Raw genomic sequence first — 21350 nt, 5'->3', positions numbered from 1 at the left:
TTGACAATGCAATACAAAAATCAGGGTGTGTTTATAGAATTTGAAGGATAATGATGTGGCAATATTTCTATGTGCACGTTGTGCAAAAAAAGGTCACTCATTGTGCAGATTAGCAAAAACGTGTTTTATTTATTTTTTGTTTGTTTGGGGGGGGGGGCGGGGGGGTTGGCCGTCTTTCTGAATCGTTGAATCATTTATGTTGATGAGATACTTTGCCTCATTTAATGAAACGAATGGTTGTAGCTTTGATTGTTTAGAAAGAATGCGGATAATTTTGGTTCTGTCCATGACAGAAAACGTTGCAGCGTGACAAGGTAATATTTGTGACTAACGTGATGACGTCCTAAAAGCAGTTCATGCTTGCTACCTCTTGGTGTCACTATGACATCAGGAGACCACAAATTGCTTGGCACTCCTCTCACTCGTCTTTTGTCTGAATGGAGCAAAGGAAGCCGCGCGGACCAAATACTGCAGTGCGTTCGGTCATTCCGCTCTTCTAACCGTGTCTGGTACCGGAACTGGGTTCGGTCCTGTGTTTGATAACCATGGGAAACGGTACTACAGCCTGTGAAAAGGGACGCCTCTGCTTTGGCTTTTATCTGGCTCTGTTGATTGTGTTTGGAGAGCATGCTCGGGCTCAGATAAGGTACTCTGTTCCTGAGGAGGTAAAAGACGGGACTGTGGTGGGAAACATCGCCAAGGATCTTGGACTCGACATCAGCAGCTTGACCGATCGACGGTTCCGCGTCGTGTCTGGATCCAAGGAGTCTATTTTTGAGGTAAATACGAACAATGGGGCTCTGTATGTGCACAAACATATTGACAGAGAAGAGCTGTGCCAGGGCGGTGCTGCATGTCTCCTGGAGCTCAAAATCATTGTGGAAAACCCTCTTGAAATCCACTACGTGCTGGTCGAAATCGCAGACGTGAACGACCACGCTCCGAGCTTCCCCGAAGGCGAGCAGATATTTGAAATCGCCGAGCACACTTTGCCAGGGAGGAGATTTCAACTGCACACAGCCCGGGATCCAGACGCGGGGGCCAACTCCATCCGTACATACGCCTTGACGCAAAATGATCATTTTGAGGTCAATATCCGTCAAAGCGACGTGGGGAAGGTCCCATTTCTGGTGCTGAAGAAATCTTTGGACCGGGAACACAAGGACAAACATTCGCTGCTGGTCACAGCGGTCGATGGAGGTAAACCTCCACTTTCAGGCACTCTAAATGTGTCCATTGTTGTTCTTGACAGCAATGACAATAGACCCATTTTTAGCCAGGAGATTTATGAAATTACGATTGCAGAAAATATTGAAACGGGCACGTCCATATTCAGAGTGAACGCAATAGATCCAGATGAAGGAAGTAATGGAGAAATTGACTACATCTTTTCAAAAACGTTAAGTAGAGATATTTATGACATTTTTGAAATGGATAAAGGAACTGGAGAGATTTATGTAAAGGGAAAAATTGATTTTGAAGAAAAAGATGTGTATGAGCTGGAAATTGATGCATCAGATAAAGGAACACCTCCTCTGACAGGAGAGTGTAGAATTATAATAAAAATCAAAGATGTCAATGATAATGCTCCACAAATAGAAGTGACATCACTGTCCAAAAAAGTGTCTGAAGATTCTAAACCCGGTACAGTTATTTCCCTTATTAGTGTCACAGATAAAGACTCCGGTGTGAATGCTAAAGTTATTTCACAGATTACAAATAACGTTCCATTTGAATTAAAACCGTCTTACAAGGAGAACATGTACTCAGTTGTCACCAAAACATTTCTGGATAGAGAGGATGCGCCACAATATGAATTAATAATAAAAGCTATAGATTGTGGTCAGTCTCCTCTATCGGCAATTAAAACTCTGAGCATCCAAGTCGCTGACGTAAATGATAACAGTCCACATTTTGAACAAACTCTGTTAGAATTCTATCTTTTTGAAAACAATATTGCAGGAACATATGTATTTTCCGTGAGTGCAACAGAAAAAGACGTAGATGAAAATGCGGCCATTTCATACCAAATATTTAGAGATGGGAAGACAAGTGACATTGCATCTTTCCTCAACATTAATTCTGACAATGGACAAATTACAGCCCTGAAAAGTTTTGACTTTGAGACGATGAAAAGTTTCCATTTCCAAGTGGTGGCTACCGACGGTGGAAGTCCTCCACTGAGCAGCAACGTGACAGTGAAGGTGTTCATTCTGGATCAGAACGACAACGCTCCGGTCATCCTGTATCCAGTCAGCTCCAACGGTTCTGCCGAAGGGGTGGAGGAAATTCCCCGCAATCTCAAAGCAGGAGACTTGGTGACGAAAGTCCGAGCCTATGACGCCGATATCGGATATAACGGCTGGTTGCTGTTTTCGCTGCAGCAAGTCAGCGACCACAGTCTGTTTTCTTTGGACCGCTACACCGGCCAGATCCGAACACTTCGCTCCTTCACGGAGACGGACGAGGCTGAGCATCGACTGCTCATCCTGGTCAAAGACAACGGCAACGTGTCGCTCTCGGCAACGGCCACCCTGACCGTCAAGCTCGTAGAACCCAAAGAGGCTTTTGCGGCTTCCGATGTGAAAAGTGCAGCAAAAGTGGACGAGGAGGACAATGTGACTTTTTATCTCATCATCACTTTGGGCTCGGTGTCGCTCCTCTTGGTCATCAGCATCATCGTGCTGATCGCCATGCAGTGCTCCAAATCCACAGAGTACACTTCCAAATATCTGCAAGACGTCAATTATGACGGCACGCTGTGTCACAGCATCCAGTACAGATCAGGAGACAAGCGCTACATGCTAGTCGGACCCAGAATGAGTATCGGTTCGACCGTAGTCCCGGGCAGCCACGCCAACACTCTGGTGCTCCCTGACAGGAGACACACTTCCGGGGAGGTAAGAACTTTCATTAGATTGTTTCTTTTTCAAAATCTTCATATGTGATTTTGGAGACAAGTGATAAAGGGTTTCTGGCATTCTTCACAAACAATTACACATCAGGTTTGTGTCCGCCTTGCTTCCTTTTTCTATTTTAGCTAGAACACATTTTTCCAATGGCAAATATCTTTAGTTGTCTGATTTCATAATTTAAAACTTTCACTGTTTAAATATGTCATATTATATCCCTTACGTCAAATTGTACTTTTTGGCTGTGTCGTGGCTACCTTCGGACAACCAGAACCACAAGCTATTTTGGATTTCCTTGTCATGGACTGAATCCCACGTGCCTGAAATGGGTTACATTCAAGACTTCCCCTCTTCATATTCAGTTGTTTGTCAACATGGACTGGAGATCTTAATCGTGTTGTATTGTAACCTTCTGAATGAAGCTTTTAATGGCTTACTATGCACTAATGGAGCAAATGAATGACACAGTTTTCATTTAAAAAAGTAGAAATACATTCAGCTTACATTTTAATTTAAGAGGTTTACAGCCTCGCTGCTGGTTGTACAAAATTTACTCTCAGCAATGGGAGAAAAAGGGTGTCGCTAAATATATTTAGTGTTTGACTTAAATCAGTTCTTCTCATTCATATTAATAACAATTGATTCGTTTTCAACACTTTAGATTCCAATTTATTTGCACAATGTCCTACTTTAAAACACTCTATGCAATAAAAGTCGCGAAAACATTTTTTTCCATCGTTTATCATTGGAAAGCAAAGTAAAATGCAAAATAAAATGTCGATAACGTTGATCCCCGACGCCATTGTCGAAATGTGTGCAATTTAATCAGGCAATTCTAAACTCCATCCATCCATCCATTTTCTGGACCGCTTAATCCTCACTAGGGTCGCGGGGGGTGCTGGAGCCTATCCCAGCCGTCTTCGGGCAGTAGGTGGGGGACACCCTAAATCGGTTGCCAGCCAATCGCAGGGCACACAGAGACGAACAACCATTCGCACTCACACTCACACCTAGGGACAATTTGGAGTGTTCAATCAGCCTGCCACGCATGTTTTTTTTTGGAATGTGGGAGGAAACCGGAGCACCCGGAGAAAACCCACGCAGGCCCGGGGAGAACATGCAAACTCCACACAGGGAGGCCGGAGCTGGAATCGAACCCGGTACCTCTGCACTGTGAAGCCCACGTGCTAACCACTGGACTACCGGGCCGCCCCAATTCTAAACTGCACATTAAAAACGGGGAAGGCAGAAAAACAAAAGCAGCAATTTGTGTCACGATTTAAAACGTCGTGGATGTTGCACTCTGAGGTTGTGTAGAATGCTGGCTGTTGCACTAAAATGTATGCACTTCCATAGGGGATTTGATTTGCGGCTCTAAATTAATATTCCTTACGGCTTGTGCCGTGATATGAATTACGGCAGTAATATTCCTTCCCCTTGGTGTCACTGTAATATCAGCAAGCGCAAAACGGACGCAGTCCCACCCTTGGATTCTTGGAACATCCTTTGTTTGCCACAGCTCGCCATTCAAAACAGATACGCGGACCAGGAGGATTTGCATGTACTTCACACGGAGACATATTTTCATCGCTGTGAAAGGGACAGTATATTGTTCAGAAAGAAAGAGAGGATAACGTGTCTTTCATGTCTGTTGGAACGATGGGGAGTGGAAAAGGTTGCGGCCGCTGGCTGGCTTTTGTTTTGTCTCTGTATTTTTATTTGGGAGAACGAGCTTGGGCTGAACTTCGTTACTCCGTTCCGGAGGAGGTGAAAGAGGGAACTGTGGTTGGAAATGTTGCCAAGGATCTTGGCCTGGATAAGTATTCTCTGGTGGATCGACAGTTTCGCGTGGTTTCTGGGACGAAAGAGACGTTTTTCCACGTCAAGCCGGACAGTGGTGCATTGGAGGTCCGTAGGAAAATCGACAGAGAGGCGCTTTGTGAAGGCAGCGCAGCGTGTGCCATGGAGCTGAAAATCCTCGTTGAAAACCCGCTGGAAATGCATCACGTCGTGGTGGAAATTACTGACGTGAACGATCATTCCCCGACCTTTTCAGACGAAGAACAGGTATTTGAAATAGTGGAGCTTTCGTCTCCTGGGACGCGTTTTCAGCTGCTCGCAGCTCGTGATCCAGATGCTGGAACGAACTCGGTGCGCACATACACTTTAACGGCGAATGACCATTTTGAACTGGATATAAGCCCCAATGACGAGGAGAAAATACCCTTTTTGGTCCTTAAAAGGCCTTTAGACCGAGAACAGAATAGTCAGCATTTGCTATTAGTTACTGCAGTTGACGGAGGAAAGCCACAACAATCAAGCACACTAAATGTGACAATTATTGTTCTTGATGTTAATGATAACCGCCCGGCGTTTAGTCAAGACACTTACACCGTGGAAATAAAAGAAAATGTGCCAATTGGCGTAAGTATTGCAAGGGTAAATGCAACAGATCCCGATGAAGGAACAAATGGCGAAATAGAATATAGCCTGGGCAAAACATTGCAAAATGCGAAAGACATTTTTGAATTAGACAAGTTAAGTGGGCTCATTAAGTTGAAAGGGCCTGTTGATTTTGAGGAATCGGAGATTTATAGACTTGATATTCATGCATCTGATAAAGGGCAGCCTCCTTTAACTGGGAGGTGTCGAATTATTGTAAAAATTAAAGATGTCAATGATAACCCTCCTGAAATAGAAGTCACATCCCTGTCAAGCAAAGTGTCTGAAGACTCCAAACCTGAGACAGTGATTTCCCTCATTAGTGTAACGGATAAAGACTCTGCTGTGAATGGTAAAATTATTTCACAGATTGCCAATGATGTGCCATTTGAATTAAAACCGTCCTACAAAGAAAACATTTACTCAGTCGTCACCAAGGAACATTTAGATAGAGAGGAAGTGTCACAGTACAAAATAACCATCATGGCCACAGACTGTGGTGAACCCCCCTTGTCCACTCTTCAAACGTTAAGCATTCAAGTATCAGATGTAAATGATAATAAACCACATTTCGACCAGTACCCACTTAACTTTTACCTTTCGGAAAATAATATTGCTGGACAGTCAGTGTTTTCTGTTAGCGCAACAGATAAGGATGTGAATGTAAATGCTGCTATTTCTTACAATATTATAAGAGCAGGGATTGAAAATGATGTCACATCTTTTCTACATATAAATTCAGAGAATGGACAGATCACTGCACTAAAGAGTTTTGACTTTGAGACCGTGAAAAGTTTCCATTTCCACGTGGTGGCCACCGATGGTGGAAGCCCTCCACTGAGCAGCAACGTGACAGTGAAGGTGTTCATTCTGGATCAGAACGACAACGCTCCAGTCATCCTGTATCCAGTCAGCTCCAACGGTTCTGCCGAAGGGGTGGAGGAAATTCCCCGCAATCTCAAAGCGGGAGACTTGGTGACGAAAGTCCGAGCCTATGACGCCGATATCGGATATAACGGCTGGTTGCTGTTTTCGCTGCAGCAAGTCAGCGACCACAGTCTGTTTTCTTTGGACCGCTACACGGGCCAGATCCGAACACTTCGCTCCTTCACGGAGACGGACGAGGCTGAGCATCGACTGCTCATCCTGGTCAAAGACAACGGCAACGTGTCGCTCTCGGCAACGGCCACCCTGACCGTCAAACTCGTAGAACCCAAAGAGGCTTTTGCAGCTTCCGACGTCAAAAGTGCAGCAAAAGTGGAAGAGGAGGACAACGTGACTTTTTTTCTCATCGTCACTTTGGGCTCGGTGTCGCTCCTTTTTGTCATCAGCATCATCGTGCTGATCGCCATGCAGTGCTCCAAATCCACAGAGTACACTTCCAAATATCTGCAAGACGTCAATTATGACGGCACGCTGTGTCACAGCATCCAGTACAGATCAGGAGACAAGCGCTACATGCTAGTCGGGCCCAGAATGAGTATCGGTTCGACCGTAGTCCCGGGCAGCCACGCCAACACTCTGGTGCTCCCTGACAGGAGACACACTTCGGGGGAGGTAAGAATCTGACAACAATAACCTTCAAAGGCTGTGCACTGCATTGTTGATTGACAGGTTAATCCCCTGTCCGACATGCGTGTAGAGGGATGTATCGTTGAAATAATAATCTTTTCACTACCGTGCAAAACAGTTCCTGCTTTCCTGTAACAAATTAAATTTCAGTCTGTCATTACTTTTGGTCGGACTGCCGAGGTCCAGTGTTGTAAATCATCATCTCCTTGCCAAGAGTTAACTGTGTGTACTGCTCTCTGGGTCCCAAAAAGTGTTGCCTAACTATGAAGAAAGTATGTTTTAAAATAATTTTTTGGTTGGATGAGGGAAGTGAGGATTGGATCATGCTGCTCTCCAAGGTGCTGAAATTTCTACTGTATTCTTTCGCTCGAGGAAAAGGGGGAACTGTGTAATTGCTTAACCTCGTGACTAGTCTATTTTTCACGAGTACAGATATTTTTAAGTAATTTTTCTTATTTTAACAGAAAAAAACAGCCACCACTATTGAAGACTAAATCTTTCTACCTTAGCAATTCCTTCCTGATTATTTATTTATTTATTACATATGATATTTGTTCTTTCAGTTTCTTAATGAATAAAGTCACATGGTATAGTGCATGTATTTGATAATTGATAATGAAACTATTTATAATATCCTGCAGGTGTCGCTGTAACACCAAAAAGGCCATTAACAAGCGGGTCCTGCTGTCGCTTTTTGTCTGCAATCCGAAGAGAGCGTTCATTTGTTCCGGGACTCCGAATTGTGCGGTTTGATTTCTGATGACATTGCCACCATCGCTGGGACTGGACAGGTTTATCATTATTATTTTTGAGTGTGTGTGTGCAGCGCTTGTCTTGTCGAAATAACAATGAAAGGAGAACGAGGACGGAAAACAAGGAGCTTTTTGTGCTTTCTTCTGCATTCTTCTCTGTTGTTTTTCGGGGAGCGTGCTTTGGCCGAGCTTCGCTACTCTATTCCCGAGGAAATGGCGACTGCATCTGTTGTGGGCAATGTTGCAAAAGACCTCGGACTGGACAGAAGCGCACTCAGTGACAGGCGTTTCAGGGTGGTGTCGGGAGCCGTGGACGCATATTTCGAGGTAAACGCAGACAATGGCGCCCTGCAGGTCCGACGCAAAATTGACCGGGAGGAGCTTTGTCAGGGGAGCGCCGCCTGCTTGCTGGAGCTCAAGATCCTGGTTGAGAATCCCCTTGAGGTGCATTATGTAGTGGTGGAAATCACAGATGTGAACGACCACAGTCCTGTTTTTTCCCAAAAGAAACAGATTTTTGAAATAGCTGAACATTCATCACCAGGAACACGATTCCAGCTGCACGCAGCCAGCGATCCAGATGCTGGAATGAACTCGGTGCGCACGTACACGCTATCGCCTAATGAACACTTTGAACTCGATATTGTTCAAAGTGACGATGAAAAAATACCGTTTTTGGTTCTGAAGAGGTCATTAGACAGAGAACATAAAAATAAGCACTTCCTATTTGTTACTGCAATCGATGGAGGGAAACCTCAAAAGTCAGGTACGCTTAATGTATCCGTTATTGTGCTTGACAGCAACGATAATCGACCAATTTTTAGTCAGGACACTTATAATGTTGAAATATATGAAAATCTGGCAGATGGTACAATTGTTGCACGAGTGAACGCAACAGATCCAGACGAAGGTATGAATGGTGAAATAGAATACAGCCTGAGCAAGACTTTGGCAAGCAAAGTGTCTGATATTTTTGAAATCGATAGCTTGAGTGGCCAAATTAAGTTGAAAGGGGCGGTGAACTACGAAGAATCGGATATTTACAAAATAGAAATTGAGGCCTCTGACAAAGGAATACCACCACTGACAAGCAGGTGTCGTGTGGTTGTGAGAATAAAAGATGTCAATGATAATCCGCCCGTCATCGAGGTGATGTCACTGTCAAATAATGTGTTAGAGGACTCAAAGCCTGGTACGGTTATTTCCCTCATTAGTGTTAAGGATAAAGACTCTGGTGTGAATGGTAAAGTCATTTTGCATATCACCAACAATGTCCCTTTTGAATTAAAACCTTCCTATAAGGAGAACACATATTCAGTTGTTACAAAGGGATTCTTGGATCGTGAAGAAGTTTCTCATTATGAAATAACAATTGAAGCTACAGATTGCGGAGATCCTCCTTTGTCTAGTTCTAGGGCATTTGACATCGAGTTGTCTGATGTGAATGACAACAATCCACGTTTTGAACAAAGCCCGTTTAATTTTTACCTGGTAGAAAACAACATCGCAGGAGCATCAGTATTCTCCTTAAAGGCAATTGATAATGATGTGAATGAAAATGCAGTTATTCAATACAAAATAGCTCGAACTGAGAAGGATAACACAGTAACATCTTTTATGAATATACATTCTGAAAATGGAGACGTAGCAGCATTAAAAAGTTTTGATTTTGAGACGGTGAAAAGTTTCCAATTCCAAGTAGTGGCCACCGATGCTGGAAGTCCTCCACTGAGCAGCAACGTGACAGTGAAGGTGTTCATTCTGGATCAGAACGACAACGCTCCAGTCATCCTGTATCCAGTCAGCTCCAACGGTTCTGCCGAAGGGGTGGAGGAGATTCCCCGCAATCTCAAAGCAGGAGACTTGGTGACGAAAGTCCGAGCCTATGACGCCGATATCGGATATAACGGCTGGTTGCTGTTTTCGCTGCAGCAAGTCAGCGACCACAGCCTGTTTTCTTTGGACCGCTACACCGGCCAGATCCGAACACTTCGCTCCTTCACGGAGACGGACGAGGCTGAGCATCGACTGCTCATCCTGGTCAAAGACAACGGCAACGTGTCGCTCTCGGCAACAGCCACCCTGACCGTCAAGCTCGTAGAACCCAAAGAGGCTTTTGCAGCTTCCGATGTGAAAAGTGCAGCAAAAGTGGAGGAGGAGGACAACGTGACTTTTTATCTCATCATCACTTTGGGCTCGGTGTCGCTCCTTTTTGTCATCAGCATCATCGTGCTGATCGCCATGCAGTGCTCCAAATCCACAGAGTACACTTCCAAATATCTGCAAGACGCCAATTATGACGGCACGCTGTGTCACAGCATCCAGTACAGATCAGGAGACAAGCGCTACATGCTAGTCGGACCCAGAATGAGTATCGGTTCGACCATGGTCCCTGGCAGCCACGCCAACACTCTGGTGCTTCCTGACAGGAGACACACGTCGGGGGAGGTAAGCGAATCCCCCAATGCAGTGCTTGTTCACAATAAGCGATTTGTGCCCTGAACACTTCTGATTGTTTTAAAATGTTGATTCTCAACTTATTTGGGTTATGCATATTGTAAATGCACTTGGCATCATCCTGCTGTTGTTTCAGCTGGCTGTGATTTATTTGTAGGTATATTACACTTGAAATAACACATGAGCATTGCTTCTCTTTGAGTTTCCGGCAGTCATAATTCCCATCAGGGGTCAGGCTTATGATGGGGTCTGGTTTCATCGAGCAATAATCTTTATTCAGATCAGTTTTGCATTTCACTGTGGTTTGCTTAACAGCACTGCAGTAAAAATTGAGTACAGGTATCAAAGATCAAAATCGCAGTTATTCGCACAACAGTAAAAAAATAGTGCCCCCTACAGTATATACATTTTTTACACACAGGTACATATATCAGGAACATTCAAAACATTAATAAAACAACAACAAATATGCCCCGATATTTGACATTTTACAGTTTAGCAGTGTGCTCAAACGGAGGTGGATGTGACTTAGCTCTATTATCAGTGCACACAATATCAAAAGAGCACACTGTTTCGTGTTTTTATATGTGCAAAAATCCACAATAAACATGAAATATTTACCCTTCTGTAGCTGGCATCCAAACTCCACGCATTTGAGTCGTGTTAGTCACGTCATGTGTTCACGGCTATTGTGAGACCGCTGCACTTTTCTGATGCTTGTCCTTCAAAATAAAAGTCTTCGTTAAATATTTGTTTTTTTTTTTTCATGCCAAAAGCGGGCCGGGACTCACTTCAAGATCCCAAGCGACCTGTTTTATTACTAATCTGGAACAAACGACATGAAACAAATATTCCAAAGAATAAATGTTGTGTCATACACCAGTACCACGGTTTCAAACTATAAAGCCTTTAAATTTTTTGTTGGATATGATTTGGTCGTCCAAATGTTCGTGGCGAATTTTGGAACTAAACATTAATAATTTAGGAGTGCAGTGTGATGCTGAATCGGTAGGAATGGTGTTTGCCTTCTCGTTGTAATATTGCGCAACGATTCTTAATTCTTCTTCCGTTTTTTTAAATCGAAATCGTTCATGTCTTTCATTGACGGGTACCTGTGTGTATTTGTGATATAATAATGAAAGTCTCCGTATCCGACATATTGGAGGCGATCACTTGGTGTCAGTATGTGCACGAATGTGCTCGGAGAGAATCTCTTTGTCAATAAAAAAAGATCCTCCCATTTGTCGGGTGGATTTTTACACAATAGCGCTTGGTGCATTCTGGGCGCACACGGTGACTATAGTCAGCGCTGTGGTTGGGTTTAATCAACCATACAGTTTTAGAATATATTGCCATTTGGTGAAGGTATTTTTTCCACTGTGGATATTGCTGCGCCATCATTATGAATCGCGGAGGACGTGACTCGCCTGTTGGTCAAAGGCGATTGTTTGCTTTGATTGCTGTGCTTATTTTGTCGTGGAGCGGAGTTTGCGCGCAGATCAGATATTCCATCGCAGAAGAAGTGAAAGAAGGAACTGTTGTGGGGAACATAGCGAAGGATTTGGGACTCGACAAGGCCACGCTGAAAGGGCGAGGGTACCGCATCGTCGAGGGCTCATCAGAGACGTTCTTTAGCGTCAACCACAGTGACGGTCTGCTTTATGTGGACCGAGTCATCGACAGGGAGAAGGTGTGCGAGCGCAGTAGCGTGTGTGTAATTCAGCTCAAAACGTTGTTGGAAAACCCGCTGGAAATTCACTATGTCAGCGTGGATGTGCTCGACATTAACGACCACTCTCCAAGCTTCTCCGTGAACGCATCACGTCTGGAGATTTCAGAATCTGCTTTGCCGGGTTTGCGCCTCCAGCTGCAAGCTGCACACGACCCCGACGTCGGGCCATTTTCCATCCAGGACTATAAACTCAGTGCAAATGACCATTTTCGTTTGGAAGTGAAAGAACGAGGAAAGGATGGTAAAATACCAATTTTAGTGCTGTTCAAGTCGCTCGACAGAGAAGCAAAGAGCAATCACAAATTGCTCTTGTCAGCTATTGACGGAGGAAAACCGAGTAAATCCGGAACTGCTGAAATATGGGTGCGTGTTTTAGATGTTAATGATAATGTGCCTGTTTTCATAGAAGATAATTATTCGGCGCTTCTGCGTGAAAATGCGCCAATTGGCACGACTGTTATACAAGTGAATGCCACTGATTCAGATGAGGGCACCAATAGTGAAATTATCTATACATTAGGAAATAATGTAAATAGCAAAATACGTGAGCTGTTCCGCATAAATCCTCAAACAGGTGTAATAACTGTACAAGCTCTGATTGATTCGGAATTAGAGGAAAGCTATGAAATTGACATACAGGCTTCTGATAAAGGATCTGCTCCTTTCCAGACAGAAAAGAGTGTCCTCGTAAAAATAATTGATATGAATGACAACACTCCAGAGATCGAAGTGACGTCATTTTCCAGCGCAATAAAAGAAGATGCTAGACCGGGAACCACTGTAGCATTAATCAGTGTACTTGATGAAGACTCTGGTCTGAATGGAAAAGTAATTTGCTCAATCAGTGAAAATGTCCCCTTTATATTAACACCTTCAACACAAGATAACATGTATTCTATCGTCACAAAATCACCATTGGATAGAGAACAGCAATCCACATATGAGGTTAGAGTAGTTGCGAGAGATGCAGGCGTGCCCTCTTTGTCGTCTGAAAAAAGCATAACTTTTGCTGTCTCAGATGTTAATGACAACAGTCCAGAGTTTTCCTCGAGCCCTTACACATTTTACGTGACTGAGAACAACCCTTCAGGCCAGTCCGCCTTTTCGGTGAGCGCATTTGACCACGATGAAGGTGAAAATGCCCACATTACATATCACATTTTAAGAGATGGGAGAGAGAAGGAACACATTTATTTGCACAGTTTAAATATCAATTCAGAAAATGGACAAATATCGGCATTAAAAAGTTTTGACTTTGAGACGCTGAAAAGTTTCCATTTCCAAGTGGTGGCCACCGACGGTGGAAGTCCTCCACTGAGCAGCAACGTGACAGTGAAGGTGTTCATTCTGGATCAGAACGACAACGCTCCGGTCATCCTGTATCCAGTCAGCTCCAACGGTTCTGCCGAAGGGGTGGAGGAAATTCCCCGCAATCTCAAAGCAGGAGACTTGGTGACGAAAGTCCGAGCCTATGACGCCGATATCGGATATAACGGCTGGTTGCTGTTTTCGCTGCAGCAAGTCAGCGACCACAGTCTGTTTTCTTTGGACCGCTACACGGGCCAGATCCGAACACTTCGCTCCTTCACGGAGACGGACGAGGCTGAGCATCGACTGCTCATCCTGGTCAAAGACAACGGCAACGTTTCGCTCTCGGCAACGGCCACCCTGACCGTCAAACTCGTAGAACCCAAAGAGGCTTTTGCAGCTTCCGATGTGAAAAGTGCAGCAAAAGTGGACGAGGAGGACAACGTGACTTTTTATCTCATCGTCACTTTGGGCTCGGTGTCGCTCCTTTTTGTCATCAGCATCATCGTGCTGATCGCCATGCAGTGCTCCAAATCCACAGAGTACACTTCCAAATATCTGCAAGACGCCAATTTTGACGGCACACTGTGTCACAGCATCCAGTACAGATCAGGAGACAAGCGCTACATGCTAGTCGGGCCCAGAATGAGTATCGGTTCGACCGTAGTCCCGGGCAGCCACGCCAACACTCTGGTGCTCCCTGACAGGAGACACACTTCCGGGGAGGTAAGGAAGCTTCAGAATGATAGCCTGCCTGCAACCTTTAGTGTTTCAATTTATCTGTTGTTGAATAGTCTTAAGATTTGTTCAACACATGCAGTTATTACGTATTGCACATGGGGTTTCATTTTAAAATGTGTCGCTTGGAAGATGTGATCCATTACCTTTGGGGTTTTTTAAAATATTGATCATTTTTTACGTAGTTATTTCAACTAAAGTTTATCAATGTTTTCACTTTAGCATTGAAAACAAGAAAACAACAACATGAATGATGCGTGTCCTCATTGACCACTCTATTATTTGTACTTTACTGGCCGTAGGTAAAAGCTACCAACGCAATTTCTCACACGCTAGTCTTAACTTTCAGGTAATTGTAGTACTCAAAACGATTAGCCAGTTATGGAATTGTTGTGATCTGAAATACACTTCTCATACTGCTGAATGACACCACCTATGACTACATCTCTTCACTCTAAAGGAACGGTAGGAGGCCAGACTGGATGTGCACCATCTCGAATAAAGTAGAATTAATATTAATGGGTCTTCATACCTAACAAATGTGCAGATGATACCAAGACAAGGGAAAATGGTGTGGTTTCTGTCTGTAAATTACGCTCACTTGGACTGCAACGTTGCTGTCCATGGTGCTGGAAACGCTTGTTTTTGTTTCCACACGTCTGTCCCGAAACGTCGCGGAAAACACCTCATTTAAGCCACGCCTTTTCAGCACGACGATTCAGTGTAGTAAATTCCATCAGGCTTTTTGTGCTTCTGGTTTCTTATATTTTCACTTAAATTGATGCAGAGTTTATGTTTGCGTGATGGCAAGGATGATTATTCGTGTGGATCAGAATGTTTGGTTGACATGCTAGTTGAATGTATGACGAATTCTAAAACTTGCTTTTATGTGATCATTAGGAATGTCTGGTGTTCCTGCGATGGATAAAAGTGCCATGGGTTGTTTTCTGACTAGCTGCTGCATCAACTGCATGATTGTGGGTTCATTGTGGGTAACTGATCGCATACCCTCAAAGGAAGTTTCAATGAGCACTTAGTGAACAGGCCGCTCTTTTTGAAAACGTGATTAAGATCCACAGAGAAAATTATGTTTCCTTCGCCAAAATACGCCCTATCACTGTCTATCACTGTCTTGATATTTTATCACATTGCAATTGAACACGCGATGTTGAGTTCGAGAGATTTGATAGAAGAGTCTATTTTTATTTGAATGTGTGGAGCTCAACACGTCTGCAAGCGTGTGTCAGCATTTGCAGGAATTGTTGTCTTCCGAGGTGAAAATTAAATGTGATTCCTGTCTTCCACACAATCACGGGGTGGCAGTATGCTACCACGTAAGGCATTTAACGTTGAAGCGCACATGCCGAGCCCGCCCATTCAATCTTGAGGCTGGTGATTATACAGCATTCAGCTGACACATTTGGACGAACCCACGTTGATCCTTTCATGTTCGTTCGTACTTTCGCGCTTTTTTAGTTGAACAGCGAAAAAGGGAGTTGTGGGTGCTGTTATTTTGCAGTCTGCAATGACGAAAATATACTAGAAAGACGGGGACATTTTGGACATGTTTGGATCTCTATTTTGGTCGCTCGACATGGAACAAAGAGGACGGGAGCGCCGGCCTTTGCTCGGAGTCTTGGCTTTGTTTTTATGCGTCCGTTCTGCTTCCCCACAGCACAGATATTCCATATCTGAGGAGCTCAATGAGGAGACTTTTGTTGGGAATGTTGCGAAGGATTTAGGAATAGACCTGGCTTCAATAAAGCAGAGGGGCTTCCGCATTATGTCCAGCTCGAGTGAGCAACTCTTTAAGGTAAATGAGAACGACGGCGCCCTTTATGCAAACCGTAAAATTGACCGAGAGGAGGTTTGTAAGGAGAGTAATGCGTGCCTGATTAATCTTAAAACCGTACTCGACAACCCACTGGAGGTGCATTATATCACCGTGGAAATAATAGATATAAACGACCACACCCCCACGTTCCCGGAGAAGACAAAAAGACTGGAAATAGTCGAGTCCGCTTTGCCGGGTGCTAAATATCAGCTGCAGAATGCATATGACCCGGACGGCGGTCTAAATTCGGTGCAACAGTACAAAATCAGTCAAAACGACTACTTCCGCTTGGAGGTGAAAGACCGAGGTCGAGACGGCAAAACGCCAATTTTGCAGTTGCAGAGGCAGCTTGACAGAGAGAACAAACGCAACCACAAACTGGTGCTGACAGCCATAGATGGGGGTACACCCCCAAAAACGGGCTCGGTTGAAATCCTCATCGAGGTTCTAGACGTGAACGACAACATGCCGGTGTTCACGAAAGAGTCTTATTCGGTAACGCTGCAAGAGAACGCCCCGGTGGGCACGACTGTCATTCAAGTTAATGCAACGGATTCGGATTTCGGCTCCAACGGGGAAATTGTCTATTCGTTTGGAAGTGACGTCAAAGAAAAAATTAGACAATTATTTGACATAGATTCTGTCACTGGGGAAATTATTGTGAAGGGCAACGTTGATTATGAGGAGCAAGACGGTTATGACATTGACATCCAGGCATCGGATAAAGGAAATATTCCATTTAAAACAGATAAAAGTGTAATTATTAAAATTATTGATATGAATGATAATCGTCCGGAGATAGAAGTCACGTCTTTGTCTCGCGCAGTTTCCGAAGACTCGAGACCCGGGACAACAGTAGCTCTCATCAGTGTTCAGGATTTAGACTCTGACCTTAACGGCAAAATAATAATTAATGTTTCCGAAGAGTCCCCTTTTATGTTAACTGCATCTATGCAGGATAACATGTTTGCTGTTGTAACTAAGTCCCAGCTTGACAGGGAGCAGAAACGGGCATACGATATAACGATAATTGCTCAAGACTCGGGTGAACCAGTTCTTACCTCCAAACAGACGATCAGTGTTTTTTTATCCGATACAAATGACAACAGGCCGGAATTTTTACAGAATCCTTACACGTTCTACATTGGTGAAAATAATAAACCGGGGGATTCTATATTTTGCGTAAAGGCATTTGATCGCGACGAAGGTGAAAACGCACTAATTTCTTATCACATTTTGAGGAACACAGCAAAAGAAAATGGGCACGCATCATTTCTGAATATTAATTCTGAAACGGGAGACATTCTGGCATTAAAAAGCTTTGACTTTGAAACGCTGAAAAGTTTCCAATTCCACGTGGTGGCCACCGACGGTGGAAGTCCTCCACTGAGCAGCAACGTGACAGTGAAGGTGTTCATTCTGGATCAGAACGACAACGCTCCAGTCATCCTGTATCCAGTCAGCTCCAACGGTTCTGCCGAAGGGGTGGAGGAGATTCCCCGGAATTTCAAAGTGGGAGACTTGGTGACGAAAGTCCGAGCCTATGACGCCGATATCGGATATAACGGCTGGTTGCTGTTTTCGCTGCAGCAAGTCAGCGACCACAGTCTGTTTTCTTTGGACCGCTACACGGGCCAGATCCGAACACTTCGCTCCTTCACGGAGACTGACGAGGCTGAGCATCGACTGCTCATCCTGGTCAAAGACAACGGCAACGTGTCGCTGTCGGCAACAGCCACCCTGACCATCAAACTTGTGGAGCCCAAAGAGGCTTTCGCAGCTTCCGATGTGAAAAATGCAGCAACAGTGGACGAGGAGGACCACATGACTTTCTATCTCATCATCACTTTGGGCTCGGTGTCGCTCCTTTTTGCCATCAGCATCATCGTGCTGATCGCCATGCAGTGCTCCAAATCCACAGAGTACACTTCCAAATATCTGCAAGACGCCAATTATGACGGCACGCTGTGTCACAGCATCCAGTACAGATCAGGAGACAAGCGCTACATGCTAGTCGGACCCAGAATGAGTATCGGTTCGACCGTAGTCCCGGGCAGCCACGCCAACACTCTGGTGCTCCCTGACAGGAGACACACTTCCGGGGAGGTAAGGAACCTTTTTCAATAGCAGTGTTTCTAATGCTCGTGCCTGCGTGGGTTTTCTCCTGGTGATCCAGTTTCTTCCCATATCCCCAAAAATTTGCATGGCAGGTTGATGGCACACACCAAATTGCCCCTAGGTGTGAAGGTGAGCGCGGATGGTTGTTCGTCTATGTGTGCCTGTGCCCTTCAATTGGCTGGCAACCATTTCAGGGTGTACCCCGCCTACTGCCCAATAAGACAGCTGGGATCAGCTTCAGCACGCCCGCGACCCTTGTGAGGAAAAATAGATTAGAAAATATATACAGTACATGGATGTTTTTCATGGCCTTGGTTTGTTGCTTCTTGGGTTGCTGTGAACTCTAGGAAATGAAGAGTGAATTTATGCTTCTCACTGACTTGGGAATGTGTGTTGTAAACATTGTTAGGCAGTGGCATAAATGCAAATGTGGTTCTTGAAGTTTATTTCCCATCAGCATGTAGTGCTGTCTTTACCGACATTTATATTTGGTTGTAAACACAATAGGCTGCATCCTTGGGTACAAGAATGTGAAAAACAAATATTTCTTTGATAAATGCTGCTAAGTGGTTATCAAGGTTTCCTTCAAGTTGTTCAGAAATTCAATGGCAATTTGATTCAACTGCTCCGCAAGAAATTTGAAAGGCAATTTTTCTTTTAATTTACGCTGAAGAACAGTTGATGTTTCTCTTCTTTCAACTGCTGCATGTCCTTGCATGCCAACATATTATATTGCACGCGTGGGCACAGTTGCGTCTTGTTGCTATCATCTGGTTTGGACAAGATGGATATGTTTTCAATTGCTGTCTTCTAATTTCAGAGAACATCAAACAGATGCTGCCAATGAATGAATGAAACCAATTGCCTATGTGTGTGCGCGTCTGCGTGTATCTTGTTTTGAAATTGGCTTCCATTGTCTTATTTTTGAACGGACGTGAGTTGTGTACTTCTGGAGAAAACAAATAATTTGAATCTTCCCCATTTGCTTGCTTCTTGTGCTAATCTGGACAGGTTTTCGATATTCATGTGTTACGTTTTTCGACACTAGGGGTCAGTATACCCCAATATATCTATGTAGAGCACTACTTGACGTCACGGTCCTTTTTTCAAACCTGACTGCCTGGTTTTTGTTATTTCTCAGTGCTTCATGCGCAGCGTGTCGTGCCGTGATTAGCAAATTGCTGATTTTATTCTCAAAGCTCATTGATGTGACTGGTTCGATTTTTTCGTGGCTCATTCAGCACCAGCACACACTCGTCTTTTGCAGGACATTGCACATCGGCAGGATAATAGTCATTTCCACGGCATGGAACAAAGGCGATGCGGAGGTAGGAGGGAGCGACGCTGCTGGTTGTCTTTAGTGCTCATTTTGTGCAATGGAACATGTGCACAGCTCAGATATTCCATATCAGAGGAGGTTCAAGAGGGATCTGTGGTCGGGAACATTGCGAAGGATTTGGGGTTGGATAAGGGCGCACTTAAAGGGCGAGGATACCGAATCGTGTCCGGCACGGCTGAGCCCATTCTGGAAGTGAACCAGGACGACGGCATGTTGTATGTGGCAAGGAGGATAGACAGAGAAGAGGCGTGTGAACGCGTCAGCCCGTGTGTGATCAACCTGAAAACAGTGCTTGAACATCCGTTGGAGGTGCACTACGTTGCGGTGGAAATATTAGACATTAATGACCATTCACCCGTTTTTCTCGAAAAAGAAAAACGCTTTGAAATATGGGAGTCGGCTATGCCGGGAGCCCGGTTCCAACTCCAACTGGCGCGAGACCCCGATGTGGGACAGTTTTCCGTTCAGCAATACAAACTTAATCAAAATGACTATTTTCGCGTTGAGGTAAAGGACAGAGGCGAGGACCGTAAAGTTCCATTTTTAGTCCTGCTCAAGCAGTTAGACAGAGAGACATCTGGGAGACACCGTCTGCGCCTTACAGCGGTAGACGGGGGGAAACCCCCCAAGTCAGGCTCCATAGAAATAATCGTGGATGTGCTCGATGTGAACGATAACTCTCCCATGTTTGACAAGGAGGTTTACTCTGCCTCCCTGAATGAAAACGTTCCAGTGGACACGCTTGTGATTCGGGTGAATGCGACAGATATGGACCAGGGCGCCAATGGTGAAATAGTCTATTCATTCGGCAAGGAGGTGGACGTCAAAGTAACAGAACTTTTCAGTATAGACTCAAACACTGGTGAAATTAAAGTGATTGGCCACCTTGATTTTGAGGAAAGCAAAAGCTATGAAATTGATATACATGCGTCTGATAAAGGGACAGTTCCTTTGACAGCTGATAAGAGTGTCTTGATAACTGTCATTGATGTCAATGATAATGCCCCCGAAATAGAGCTGACTTCATTTTCAAACTCCATTAACGAGGATGCAAAAATAGGAACCACTGTGGCTCTGATGAGTGTTAGTGACTTAGACTCCGGAATTAATGGTAAAGTACTGTGTGCCATCAAACAAAATGTCCCGTTTACTTTATCGCCATCTTTACAAGACAACATGTACTCTGTAGTCACAAAGTCGAGATTGGATAGGGAGCATGTTTCTCAGTATGAGGTCACCATCATTGCAAAGGACACAAACGAGCCAGTGTTTTCAACGGAAAAGACCATAACTGTTGCCGTGTCAGATGTAAATGATAACAGTCCGGAGTTTTCATCAAGCCCTTATACCTTTTATATCACTGAAAACAACACACCTGGAGCCCCTGTGTTTTCTGTAAAAGCTTCTGATAAGGATGAAGCTGACAATGCTCAAATTTCTTATCAGATTATCAGAGATGCCACCGCAGACTTTAAAATGTTGTCATTTATGAACATCAACCCGGACACCGGCGAAGTAATGGCACTAAAGAGTTTTGACTTTGAGACGCTGAAAAGTTTCCATTTCCACGTGGTGGCCACCGACGGTGGAAGTCCTCCACTGAGCAGCAACGTGACAGTGAAGGTGTTCATTCTGGATCAGAATGACAACGCTCCGGTCATCCTGTATCCATTCAGCTCCAACGGTTCTGCCGAAGGGGTGGAGGAAATTCCCCGCAATCTCAAAGCGGGAGACTTGGTGACGAAAGTCCGAGCCTATGACGCCGATATCGGATATAACGGCTGGTTGCTGTTTTCGCTGCAGCAAGTCAGCGACCACAGTCTGTTTTCTTTGGACCGCTACACGGGCCACATCCGAACACTTCGCTCCTTCACGGAGACGGACGAGGCTGAGCATCGACTGCTCATCCTGGTCAAAGACAACGGCAACGTGTCGCTCTCGGCAACAGCCACCGTGATCGTCAAACTCGTGGAGCCCAAAGAGGCTTTTGCAGCTTCCGATGTGAAAAGTGCAGCAAAAGTGGACGAGGAGGACAACGTGACTTTTTATCTCATCATCACTTTGGGCTCGGTGTCGCTCCTTTTTGTCATCAGCATCATCGTGCTGATCGCCATGCAGTGCTCCAAATCCACAGCGTACACTTCCA

General features: G+C 44.6%; 3 protein-coding genes and 1 pseudogene across 12 annotated transcripts in view; all 4 read left to right on the top strand.

The window, feature by feature from the left end:
* The window catches only part of LOC127610195 (protocadherin alpha-C2-like), a 138044-nt gene that overhangs the window by 16175 nt on the left and 100519 nt on the right, over positions 1-21350 (top strand). The window contains exon 1 of one of the 8 annotated variants that reach the window (XM_052080231.1): positions 11414-13205. The exons of 4 other annotated variants lie outside the window; for them this stretch is intronic. In XM_052080231.1, coding sequence (XP_051936191.1) covers positions 11538-13205 — 1668 coding nt within the window. In that variant the 5' untranslated portion in view covers positions 11414-11537. Of the gene's footprint in view, positions 1-11413; positions 13206-18976; positions 20828-21350 lie in introns of those variants that run through there. 3 more of the 8 variants (XM_052080234.1, XM_052080256.1, XM_052080265.1) reach the window with 3 other exon arrangements.
* The window catches only part of LOC127610375 (protocadherin alpha-8-like), a 23044-nt gene continuing 1876 nt past the window's right edge, over positions 183-21350 (top strand). The window contains exons 1-2 of one of the 3 annotated variants that reach the window (XM_052080498.1): positions 183-2204; positions 9431-10126. In XM_052080498.1, the coding sequence (XP_051936458.1) occupies positions 546-2204; positions 9431-10126 (2355 nt within the window). In that variant the 5' untranslated portion in view covers positions 183-545. Of the gene's footprint in view, positions 2205-6928; positions 10127-13205; positions 14592-21350 lie in introns of those variants that run through there. The other 2 variants (XM_052080488.1, XM_052080509.1) reach the window with 2 other exon arrangements.
* Positions 4181-6923, top strand: LOC127610364 (protocadherin beta-15-like; annotated as a pseudogene).
* The window catches only part of LOC127610395 (protocadherin alpha-8-like), a 23412-nt gene continuing 16886 nt past the window's right edge, over positions 14825-21350 (top strand). Inside the window, exon 1 of the mRNA XM_052080543.1 lies at positions 14825-17853. Within this exon, the coding sequence (XP_051936503.1) occupies positions 15478-17853 (2376 nt within the window). The 5' untranslated portion in view covers positions 14825-15477. The remainder of the gene's footprint in view (positions 17854-21350) is intronic.

The sequence above is a fragment of the Hippocampus zosterae genome, chromosome 1, assembly GCF_025434085.1.
Source record: "Hippocampus zosterae strain Florida chromosome 1, ASM2543408v3, whole genome shotgun sequence".
NCBI classification, from domain to species: domain Eukaryota; kingdom Metazoa; phylum Chordata; class Actinopteri; order Syngnathiformes; family Syngnathidae; genus Hippocampus; species Hippocampus zosterae.
Note: the sequence above shows the minus strand (reverse complement) of the source record. Positions and strands in the feature narration are given on the sequence as shown.